This window comes from Castor canadensis, chromosome 8 (assembly GCF_047511655.1).
Source record: "Castor canadensis chromosome 8, mCasCan1.hap1v2, whole genome shotgun sequence".
NCBI classification, from domain to species: Eukaryota; Metazoa; Chordata; class Mammalia; order Rodentia; family Castoridae; genus Castor; species Castor canadensis.
This window is the reverse complement of record NC_133393.1, coordinates 21,274,716-21,287,079: the sequence shown is the minus strand read 5'-3', so window position 1 is coordinate 21,287,079 and position 12,364 is coordinate 21,274,716. Positions and strand designations below refer to the sequence as shown.

Below are 12,364 nucleotides of genomic sequence, written 5' to 3'. Positions count from 1 at the left end.
AAGACAGCAGGAGCGGAGGCTGTGGGTGCTGGCAGCCCCAGAACCAACTTCTCCAGAGGGGACCCTGCTGGCTGCAGTGAGAGGAGAGGTCTGGTTGTAGCAGTGGGTGGGTCCCAGGTATGAGGGACACGAGGCAGAGGAGAAACAGGGCAGAATGTGACCTCCAGGAGCTGCAGGACAGGGCAGAACACCCCCTTCAGCTAGGGGACCACCAGGTATTGTTTTCTAGAATATTCTGCCAGGTCCTGGCCCTTTACCTGGACACCGGCCCCTCCCTGCCCAAGCCCCCACAGCACCACCACAGAGCCCACCAGGAAACAGCCTCCTTCTGTGCCCCAGCCATGCAGCTCCATCCCAGGTCCTCCCTCCCACCACCTTCAGGCCACCAGCTGCAGCTGAGCTGGTGGTTCCACGGTAAACCCCTCAGTGAACACGGAGGCAGGGTGCAAAACCAGGTGTTTATCTTTATTAGAAATGTTCTTGTATAAAAACGATCATGCGTTACACATTGTCATCAATAACCACCAAACACCCAGGCACTGAACTCCGTGTCATTGGCAGGAGGGGCAGCGGGCAGGCGGGCAGGACACACGGCAGGGGCGGGGCAGGTGGGCAGGCTGCGGGCCACGGGGACACACAGAGGCCACCAGAAGGATGCGGCACTTTGCAACACACTCAATTTGTTTTTGTTTTGGCATTTTTGTGTTTTGATTTTTTTTCTTCTTTTTTTTTTCTTTTGTGACATGGAAGAATTGGTGGACTGGAAAGGGTGGCATGGGCAGGGGAACAAGGGTAGTGGAAAATGACAGTGAGAGGGACAGGAAAGAAAAATACATGACATGGCCATAGTGGGGAGGGGGAACGATGACCCAGAGGAAAGCCGGAGGAGCAGTCCAAGTGGATGGCAGAGTGGAGGCAGAGGCTAGAGCAAAAAGAGGAGGGACACAAGAAGCCAAGAGCCCAAACAGACAGGACGTGCAGAGAAAAAGACAGTGACGCAAACAGCTAAGAGAACAGAAAGACAGGTAGAGACAGACTGAGAAGGTCACTAAGAGGACAGAGCGAGAGGAAACCAGCACTGGGGCCCACTCATCCCGATTCCCTGTGCTTTGGAGGTCAGGAGGGCAATGCCCAAGATGTGGGCCTTGCAGTGGCACAGAGCTGCCCTGGCCCCTCGGCTCCTCCTGACGCCCACCTGGCTTGCCCAGGATATCCAGTGATGGCCGGGGGCTCTACTGTCCTCAGCACCACGCCACGTCCGTGGGTGCCCACGGGCAGGCAGGACATCAGCTGGGCCCTCAGAGTGGCCCTGGTCCAATGCATCATCCACACGGGTCGTGGCTGCTCCTCCACCCGCATGGCTCCCTCGGCTCAGCTAGATTGCATGGTTGGTGTAGGTGACGTAGGTCTGTTTGGTGGCCAGAGCTGGAAAGAGAGAGACCGGAGTTGCCACAAGTCAGGGGTGCCTCTTTCAAACCTCCTGTCCTGAAAGCACTGCCTTGAACAGGATCCAGTCATGGCTCCTGCCACCATGGCACCTAGCCCACACGCCACCTGACCTAGCCACCATCTAGCTCCTTCTCTCACTCTCCCCAGCCCTGGGTCTTGCTGGGACTCCCACACAGGACTCCTGGCTCCACACCTTTGCCCAGGATGGGCTGCCATATGGAGCATCCCTCCCCGTCACTGAGTTGCTCACTGAGGTGACCCCACGTTTGAGTGCTCCCCCTCAAGGCCACCATGAGCCCCTGCTGACTAGTTCTGCTACATCTTAAACCAATGCGTTTTATCTGTGACATGATTATATAACCTTAAAATATTATCTGAGGGAAATCTTTAGAAGTTCAACTACACACATTTCAGAAGAACGAGTATGAAGAACACACATTCTACACACTAGAATGGTGGCCAGAGTAAGAAGTGGGGAACAGGGACAGAGGAAATAATGACAACCAGAGGGGCCATACTCAGCTAGAAACTGAGGCATTTGCCTCCCTTTCCATTTCTTGGTGGCCCTATCTCCCCTCAGTTTGGAGATCTTCTCTGCCCCGTCACTGTGGCCCTCCCTCACTCCATAACTGGGACTGGGCTGGCCCAGCTGGGCATCTCCCATTTCCCAGTCACAGCCCCCTTGAGGCCCAGCACAGTGCCAACTCACTGCCAGGTGATGACATTAGTGCTTGAGTGTCCCCCACCCTACTGCGGAGCAGACCTCAAAGTGACCTAGCAAGGAGGCCAAAGAAGTACCCCTGCCACCCCCACTTGATGGAGGAGGAACTGGGGCCAGAGAAGGGAGGAGTCTGGCCCAACCCTTGGTTTGTCCAGTCCTGCCAGGTTTTGGGTCTTGTTTGGTGACAGTGACTAGGGGTAGTCTTGGTGCCTGGAACGGGGCTGGTTGGCCGGTGGAGGGAGAGAGGCTGGATGGGAGAGAATCAAGCTGTCTTTGTCATGAAGCTGCCCTGGCCCTCAGTTGGGATTCTGTCACCTCAGAAGAGTTGGCGCACCTGAGCTGGGCATCTGCCCTGGGCAAGAGGAAATTGGGAATAGCAGCGTGGAAGTCTTCAAGATGTCCCCCAATCCTCTCTCTGTTTTCACTTGGCACATGGTTGCCAAGTTAAGGACTACATTTCCCAGCCTCCCTTGCAGCTGACTGGGGCCTTCTGTGACTAATGTCTTGCTGAGGAAATGTGAGTGAGGGATTGTGTGCAATTCCATGTTATTGATTAAAACAGAGTGTTTCCCCTACACTTATCTCCTCTCTTTTCCCTCCCATGAGTAGAGCAGACACGGATCAGTCAGCCTCACCCTTGTGGGAGCCAACGGAGTGACAAGATGGAAGGAAGCTGGACGTCCCCCCCCACCCAATTCATTCCTATCCACTCACTGATTACTCTCATGTCAAAAACAAAATCAGTCTGATTTGAGCTTCTCTGCTCTGTTCTTTGTCATAGCAGCATCACCCAAAGCCCACAAATTCAGGCAGGATTTCTGTGTCTATGGGGGTCCAGCAGGTGTGGAGGGAGCAAACTTGTACTGAGGCTACAGGCCCCAGCGAGAGCAGTGGGGAGGCACAAAGACCAGAGTTCAGTTCAACTAAAGGAAGAACTTTCTCCTGATCAACTGAGAGTGGAGACAGAAGCCTTATGTGGTAGTGTACTCCTTCTCCACACAAGCACGGAATGGACAGCCACTTGGCTGGGCAGTGGGAAGGGAGTTTCTCGGTTTAGGGGCCACCTGAACAGGTGCTAATGGAAGGAAATGGTGCCATGACATCCAGGAAAAGATAAGAATATAGCATGTCACCTTTCAGTGTATAAAAAAATTCCTGCGTGGGCCAGGCATGGTGGTACACACCTGTAATCCCAGCTGTTTAGGAGGCAGAGATATGGGGATCTCAGTTTGAGGCTGGCCCAGGCAAATGCGTGAGACCCTATCTAAAAAGGGCAATAGGTCAAGTGGTAGAGTGCTCGCCTAGCAAGCATGATGCTGAGTTCAATCCTCACTCCCCAGTACCATTAAAAAGAAAAGAAAAAGAATATATTCCTGGGTGCCAGATGACCAAGAGGACAGAAGGACCATGGGACATCATCCAGGAGGTGGCCTGGGCCAGGGCTAGGTGTGCTGGGGAAAGGAGGCTGGGACACCAGGAACGGTAGTTGTACTGAGAGGGAGTTGGGAGGCACATGAGTTGCAGACAGCCTTGCCCTCCCTCTGGACCTCAGGCAGCTCCTGTCCTTCTCTTCTGGGCCTCAGTGGCTTCCCTGCCTATAACATGAGTGGGGTGGGGAGGCCCTTTTTGCCTCAACCTCTTTTCCTGAGAGGCTGCCAACCACCTCCAACACTTCCACGCATTCAACCCTCACCAGTCAGGAGAAGAGCCAGCAGCTGGCTCTGCTAATCACCAGCCCGCAGCCAGGCTGGTGAGAATCAACTCCCCAGGGCTCCACCACCCCCTGGGTGAACTGATAAAATTAAGTTTCCAAACTGTAAACCCTTCAGAGGCTCTGGGCTCAGAGGTGGAAGGAACAGCAGTAGTAGCTAAACACCCTGGCTGCGGGGGTTGGGGAGGAGCTGGAGGCGTTCCTGGGCACCAGGAGCCAGTCAGGGGATAATAGGACAAGGTACACTTGTGTCCTGTCCCTCTCTGCCCAGAGCTGTCTCCTCTAGAAAATCCAATTCACAATCTCACAGAAGCTGGGATGAGCAGTGGGGGGATACCCAGCCCTTCAGTGGAGCCTTAGTCTCACCATCTGGAAAATGGGAGCAGTCAGTCTTCCTGGGACCCCAGTGGCTAATGGTGAGGCTAAAGGAAGAATTGCCAGGAGCCAGGGGTACCTAGGAGCCCAGTCCTGGCCTCACCTGTAGGAATCTTAGCACCTGCCATGTGGCCAGTCCGAAAAATTGACACTTCCAGAACCTCAGTTCCCTAATCCATAAATGGGGTGATAAACCCCACCAAAGGGGTGGCTGAAAGAAGGGGAGGGCTGAAATCCCACAGCAGTAAGGACAGGATGGGACCGTAGCACTCAGAAGCATCACTGCATGAGGAGAATGGGTGAGGTACATGGCAGAGGCCCCCACAGCCCCCTTGCTGGCATTGCCCCCCTCCTGCTTTCCAGCTACAGGCAACTCAGAACAATTAGCTGGAAGGTAGGCCGCGTGAGGCACAAGCTGACAGTCCCCACTTGTAGCCCTGTGTCTCCGCAACCAATCTGCCTGCAATCGGGCCTCTAAATTATTTATTCTGTTGTTTGTTTAAAGATACGTGGCCTGCAAGTGACAGGGTGAAAAATGTCCCTGCTCCACAGGAGTGACACCTTCCCACTCCTCCCGCTCACACTCCCTCCTCTGGCTGTCCCCAGAATTAATCACCTGGCACCTCCCTGGCCCTGTCACCAAGCTGAGAGACAGTGGGGGTGAGGGGAGCTGCCACCTCAGGCCCTCATTGCAGGGGCTTCTAGGCTGGTATCCTTGTCTGGGCTGGGTGACCAGCCTGAGCCAAACAGAGGGGACAGTGTCAGTGTGGGCCATCAGAGCTCTGTGAAGGCTCCTGCCCTCTGTGGTCCCTTTGGCCTGTCACAGCTGTTAATGTCGCCCACTGGGGTTCTGCCTCCCCTTACCCCAAGATGCTGATATACACTGTTCTCAGGAGGGGGTGGGGGAGGCCCTGTGCAGGTAAAGGGAGGAAAAGGTGCAGGGGAAGGAGGGGTTCTCTGCTCAGGACAGAAAGGTCTGGTTAAGGCTATATTTGATCCTGGACATCAAGGTAGACACGAATGCCAGAGAGGGTGTCCTGGAAGGACCCTCTCTCTGCCTCTTGCCCTCTCCAGGTGGCACCTGAAGGGAGTCCCAGGATTGTAAGTGGGGGATAAGCTGGTGGTGAGGGAGGAGGGAAAGGACTAGAAGGGAGGGATAGGCTATCAAAGGGGGGGGTCATGACAGAAGTCAGCTACACCACTTGCTCCATACAGAGGAAGGGGCCCCAGAGACAGGGGTGCCATATGAAGTCAGAACAAAGGGTAAGATGCTGTGGTGGGGCCAGCCGGCCACTACCTTGCTGTGTGATCTCAGGAGAGGCACTCACCCTCTCTAGACCTTGACTGGGACAAAACTCCTAGCCCTATGTGGGCTTCTCAGGACTGCCGTGAAGATCACTCATGAGGAGAGCAGGGGTGGGGGGGGATGTTTCTGGGTGTGAAAAGTCCCACTGATGTGGGAGGGACACAGGAGGAGCTTGCATCACCCAGAGTCCCAGGGTGGGGCCTGCAGGTGGGCTGCCCCAGGCCAAGGTCCCTTACTGGCTTCCTTCTATCTTTATCTGTATTTCACACAAGATAAAAAGTCCTGCCTTAGGTGACTGCAAGGATGAAACATGGCAGGATTAGGTCCACCCATAGTAAGGGTACACAAACCAGCTACCATCTTACTGGCACCCGTCTCTTACACCTGCACCCCTTCCCTTCTCTCTGCCTCTGCTCCCCACACACAGCACTGACTCTGGGAGGAAGAAGGAAGCAGATAAAGATGGGGGCCCAGTCCCTTTCCCAGCCCTGGAGGCCTGTCCTGCCCAGGTGGACCTTGAGCCCACCCCACAGATTGGAGGCCCAGCCTCCTTCCCTTCCCGGTCATTCTAGGTGTGCAGCGGATCCTACTGCAGCAGAGACATCTGCATCGAAGCAAACGCTAATGTTCCCCACCTCAAAAACAAAAGCACAATCCTCTCCTGCTGAAGCCTCCTGCCACCAAGGACACACTGCTACCTGGGGACCTGGGCCTCTGTAGATCCCAAAGTTCCACCCCACCCTTCACTCACCTGTCCCGGGCCGCCCACGTTCTGGGTCCCCATCTCTCAAGCCCTGCTAGGGGGCTGCTGGACGAAGCCAAGCTGGGTGTTACAGCTGCTCTGGGACCAGAGCCCCTCCCATGTTACCCAAGTACCCATGAGCAGGGCCTCCAAGGACAACTTCTACCAGATGGACTGGAGGGCCCAGGCTGAGATGTGGGCCCCAGGACAGGGAAATTCTGGGGTCTCTTTCCACCCTGCATGAACCAGACCTCCCCCATAGTCTCACTCCAGGTGAGGCAGAGATCTCTGGAAGGGTGTGGCCAGCACAGGGTTTGGGAAACCAGGGACTCTCTCAAGGCCACCAGGAAGGGCAGACAGGATGAACTCTAATCTTCTGCCCAAGGGACTCCCTAGACTTCCTTCTGAGCTGGTGCTCGCCTGTGGCCTCGGGCTCTCCCGGTGGCCCCAGAGGACAGGTGAGAGCTGGGGCATGGCTAGGGGCTCTGCCTCCCCAAGAAGGGGGTGAGGCTTGGACAGACTAGGGGAGGGACAGGGCCGGACACTCACCTGGGGCCTCTAGGTTCTCACACAGCTCAGACTTGGCCTCCCCATTGGGTCGGAAGTTGCCCTTCTGCGTGAACTTGTTGGACATGGTGGCGGCAGTGACGACGGCTTTGAGGCTGCGCTTGCGCTTGGGCACATTCTGCTCCGGGTGGAAGAGGATGATGTAGACTTTGGGCACGTAGAGCATTCCCAGAGACACCGAGGCGCTCAGACTCACCGACACCGTCAGCGTGGTTGTCTGGATGTACAGCTGCAGGGGGCCAGGGCAGCATCAGCGTCCACTCCACCCTGGTCTGGCAGGCCCTGACCCTGTCCAGCACCTACTCCGGGACTCCCCGCTGGCTTCGGGAACAAGGGGCTCATGGTTTGGAGGCAGACCTTTAGAAAAGGATGCCTAGACTCAAATCTTAGACCCAGCTATGTGATCTTGGCCAAGTCAGTCCTTGTGCCTTAGTTTCCTCACGTACAACACAGGCACAATAATCCAGTGCTTTCCCCAGAGGGCGCTGGCGAGGACTGACTTAATGCTGAGTGTGGGAAACGCTGCCTGGCACACGTCAGGGTCACACTCAAGGACCTGGACTTTGCCCTTCACTCTGCTGTATTCTACCTGGGGAGGCATCTCTGGGGACCACAGAAGACCGTTCTAGGGACATCTCCCTACTCAGGGATGCAGGGGAGGTGAGCACCCGTTGGTGGCCATGTCACCACCCTTGGACCGGACCCCTCATTCAGTGACCCCCACATACACATACCATGTGCCACCCTGCACTGAGCAGGCCCTAGGCACAGGAAACACAGCACTCGGCACAATACGGCAGTGGCAGTACAGTCGAAAGCTCATTTCACGCTCACTCGCCAGCACTAACAGTGACAGATGTTTAGCAGAATGAAAGCCCATTCATCTGGGTGTCGAATAATCCATCCTTCAATGGTGAGGCCTTCCAGGCAGGGCCCAGCAATTCCCACCGCCCCGCCGGGATTCCCTCCTGCCACCCCCAGCCTTTGGGTGAGGGGCTGGGGAAGCTCTAAAGCCTCAGAGAAGAGTTCTCCTCTCTTTAGGTCTCAGTTTTTTCTACTGGTACACGGAATGATGGCACCTCTGTCCCCCAAACCACAAGGTCAGCCAGACTCAGACTGCAAAGCCACATGAAACCTACTTTTAGTGGCTCTAGGCTCTGTACTGAAACTGAGAAGAAGGGGTACAGGAACTGGCCAGACAGCCTTGATGCCCCAACCCCAGGGGCCCACGGTCTTCAGACCCCAGTCTCGGGTCGGAGAGGCTACTCCATTCAGGACAATGTCACAGGCACAAGGGAAATGAGTCTGCCCCCAAAAAGCATATGTACCCCCAGACACAGACAGGTGAGCATCAGTCCTCACCCACAACCCACTCTCACCCACAGGCACAGAGCTTCTCTCCTGGTGGGAAAGGATATGACAGCCAGTGGTAGGGGGCTGAAGGGCCAGTGACCAGAGCAGGAATGCCAGGCTCTGAGTCTCATCACACACATGGCCTGTCATCAGGGTCTTCACCGTTGGACTGGGTGCTCCAGGATGTATCTGCTCCCTGGTGTGTCTCTCTCATTAGACTGACGGTCTGTTTTCACATGGAGCTGTTGTGTATAGGCCCATATACCTGTCTTACACCTTTTGTTGCAACCCTGTTGATGGGGGTGGTATGCAATTGAACCTCAACAAAGGTGGTGGGACCAGGGACTGAGGCCACTCTCTGGGCAGTGTGAGCCCTGCAGGGGACACAGCCTTGGTCTGCCATGGTGCACAGTGGGATGCTGGGCAAGTCTGCTCCCCTTTCTGGGTGGCAGGGCCCCCATCATTAACACAAGCAGAGTCAGCTGCATGGAACCCGTGCTTAGAAGGGCCCGTGCTTAGTGTAATACCCTTGCTGCCACCATCTTGAATACAAAATAATGTTTGCATGGGGGAGGAGGGGCGCTGAAAATGATAGCGCCAACCCTGGGAACAGTCATTGGTGCTCTGATGACAAAACACAGGAGATTGCCCGGGACAGATCAAACTGGAACAAAGCTCCCCCCAGATCTGCTGTGGCTCCTCCTTCCCAGCATGGCCCCAGGGGCCCACTAGCCACCTCCCAGGCGAGGAGGCAGGGTCTGTGCAAGCAGAAGCGGGACTGCTCACTCCCCATTCCTCTCCTTGTTCAGGGTCTGGAATCCCAACCCTGCCCTGGAGCTGATCCCTAGTTTCAGAATTGTTTCTGTTGCCTCCATGTGCAGGTGCATGTGGTCCCCTGGAGGTGGTAATAGGTGAGTCCTTCTGGAGAAGCCACGGTCCTCAAGAGCCCACCAGGTACCCCTAAGAGACCCCAGAGGAGTCTTAGACCGCAGAGGGAGAGGCAGCATCAGGACACGAGCTCACCTTTTAACACAGGTAGAGTCAGCTGCATGGTGCCTGTGCTCAGAGGGTCCCACTGGGCCTGACCTCCCACCACTTCTACTCCTGGGCAGGCCAGACCCTGGCCACCCTCCCACCTCCTTGTGGAATCCTGCGTGGAACCAGACACCAGCTCCTGACTGAAACAGGCTGTTGGAGCTGGGCTGCATGGGGACAGAGCACAGGGAGGAGCAGCTGTATGTGTAGACAGTGAGTTTCCTGTTTACTTGCAGGGTGGAAGAGGGTTGTGGGGCTGAAGAGCTCAGCCTGCTTTGTTTCTGTTCAGGCCACCACTGGTGGGGACCAAGATCCTTGAAATCTACACAACCTCACAAATGAACTTCCCCACACTGGCCAGCCTCCACAGCCATGTCCTGGCCCTGGTTGAGTAGTAACCTCACACAGAAAACCCACTCAGGTCGGCTCAGAGTGATGATGCCACACAGCTGCAGTGTTAAGCCCTGGAAATCCAAGCTAATGCTAGGCAATCCATCTGCCTGCTCACCAGAGCAGCAAAAACAGCTTCACCCAGCACCCCGGGGAACAGTGCAGCCGAACGCACCTAAGTGCATGTGCGTGCACACCTGTATGCATGTGTACACCCACACTCACACACACACACCTGAACATGTAGCTGCACATACACATCGGGCTCAGACTCCCCTTCATGCAACTGGGTGCGTGTATACAGATGCACTCAGGCACAGCCACCTGTATACACTCCTTGACTCCTGTGTGCATACACACTCCTCAGTCTACACACCCACACCCACGCTGACAGTTATGAACCCCTTAGCACACACATCGGCCCATCCCGTCCACGGAGCATGCTCACTTGCGCATCCCAGCCATTTACTGGGTATGCACGTATAAAAAAGGGCACACACTTCTGTACTCATGCCACAGTTCTTGACAACAGCCCCACTCCATCTTCACGCACACTCAAGTCTAGCAGCTGTGCTCACTCCAGGGAATTTCCATAGCTTGCTCTGGGGAATTTCCTAGCTCCAGCCAGTTCCAGCCCAAGCACAGCCTGGAAATGCCTGAGCCCCTAAGAAGTCTGGTACCCTAAGCTCCAGGGACTTCAGAGCTTGTCCTCTCCATGACGGCTCCATTCAGAGGCCCAAAGAGAGACCAGATGTGTCCCAAATCCCAGACCATCAAGGGCAGAGCTTAAATGGTACGGCTGACCACGGGTTGACGAGGCCAATCTGTCGTGTGGCCTGGGGAAGTCTCTATCCCTCTCTGAGATTCTGAAGGCATTATCTCTGCAGCTCCTTCCATCCTCAGTGCTGAAAGGAGCCTCTGGGGTGACAGAAACTCATCTAGGGAAGGGTGCAGGGAGGAGAGAGGGGCTTAACGCCATGCACCCAAGGAGGTGCGAAAGAGGCCTCTTAGTGCTGCTGAGATAATTTCTCAAACTCCCAGCTTCCTGGAGTGTGAGATCACTTACCCTGCAGGTGCCATGGGCCCCATGGGCACAGAGGGCATGGGACCTCTGCCTGCACCTGCCCACAGCAGGAGGGCTCCTGCAAGCCTGGTGGGGCACTTATCTAGCTGACAGCGTGAGCTGGGTGAAAAGGCTGTTTGGCTCAGGCATGTGGGGTGGTGTCCCTGCTGAAGCCAGGCCTGGTCTCTGACCTCAGGCTTCTTGCTGCCAGCCCCCGGGTCTGCTTCTTGGAAGACACCACAGGCCTCCCTGGGCCAACCCCAAGGGGCTCAGAGTGAAGGACACAGCTCCCGACCTTGAGGAGTGGCTGGGAAAAGGTAGGCTCCTATCAGGAAGTCCCTGGGGAAGGGGAAGTGTTCCAGAGCTGGTGGGGGAGGATAGCATGAAGTGGGGGTGGGAGGGCCTTGAGCTAGACAGTAAGGTCAAGTCCAGTTGTGCTATCTACTGGCTGTGTGACTTTAAGCAGGTCACTTCCCATCTCTGTGCCTGTGTCTCATCTGTTAGTGGGGATGGTAATACCTACCCTCTCCAGCTTCTGTAGGGCCCGGTGGCCATTAAGTAAAGTGTCTGCACAGGACTGGCACCTGATTCAAAGCAGTTTTGGCAACTGCCTCACTGAAGACCAAGTGTCCCCAGGAACTCATCCCTGGACTCAGCTTTAAATAGGACCACAGGCTACTGACACCCCAGGTATGGCTACAGACTGGTCCTTGCCCCTGAACTCAGTGACCGATGCCCAGTCATCCACAGGCATCCCAAACTCAGCAAGTGCAAAAGCCCCACCTCCTGTCCCCCTCCTTAATGTGGAAACACCTTGAAATTGTTCAGGCCAAAACCCTGAGGCAGCCTTGATGCTCTTGTGACTCCCCACATATAAGCCTGGTCACCCCTGACTCCTTCTCATCACTTCTGCTACCAGTACCTCCCATCTAGATCACAACAGTCCATCCTCACAGTTGCCCTGCTTCTGGTTCCTTTTAAAACCTCCCTGCTGAGAACCTGAGGACTCTCTTCTCACTCAAGGCAAGAGCCGCATCCTCCCCACAGGCTCACTCTCTCATGCCATCCACCCTGTCACATCTCTGACCTCATCCCCACCACCCTCCTCTGCTTCTCCAGCTTCTACCTCCTCAGAGTGTATAAACTATCTATACCACTGTGTCACATGATTATCACAGGGAAAAGAATATGGCCCCAACTTACTGATGAAGAAACTGAGGCTGGAGAGGACAGCTGGCCTCCCAGGTCCCATGGAACTGACCATGGTCTACCATGAGGCCTGACTTCAGTGACTCCCAGTCTTCAACATAACCCCCGATCCCAGCCACCCAGGCAGTATCCAGGCTGGGAAGTGAACAGAGTCCTCAGGACCCTTGCTTTGTGCAGACCCCAAGGCCAGGTCAACAGGATGCAGAGGCAGCTCCAGCCCAGGAAGGAAAGGCCCTAGCTTGCACTGCCAGACCCAAGACAGCTTGGGGCTGGGGAGAAAGGGAGCAAGTTCCAGATATGTTTCATACTTCAGGGGCCCAGGAGGATCTTGGGAACAGTGGATGAAGAAGGGAGAGCAGAGGAGTGGACCCAAAGGAAGACAGGCTGATTAGAAGGAAGAAATAGGAGAGTCTAGAAAGAATGAAGAATGAAAGAGGTGCAGC

The 12,364-nt window shown here is 55.5% G+C and overlaps 1 protein-coding gene across 3 annotated transcripts in view; it reads right to left on the bottom strand.

The window, feature by feature from the left end:
- Nucleotides 1–609: 609 nt before the first annotated feature.
- The window catches only part of Grm4 (glutamate metabotropic receptor 4), a 107,211-nt gene continuing 95,456 nt past the window's right edge, over nt 610–12,364 (bottom strand). For all 3 annotated transcript variants that reach the window (XM_074082410.1, XM_074082411.1, XM_020164095.2), the window contains 2 exons: nt 6,854–7,100; nt 610–1,425 (listed from right to left, as the gene is read on the bottom strand). In XM_074082410.1, coding sequence (XP_073938511.1) covers nt 1,376–1,425; nt 6,854–7,100 — 297 coding nt within the window. In that variant the 3' untranslated portion in view covers nt 610–1,375. The remainder of the gene's footprint in view (nt 1,426–6,853; nt 7,101–12,364) is intronic.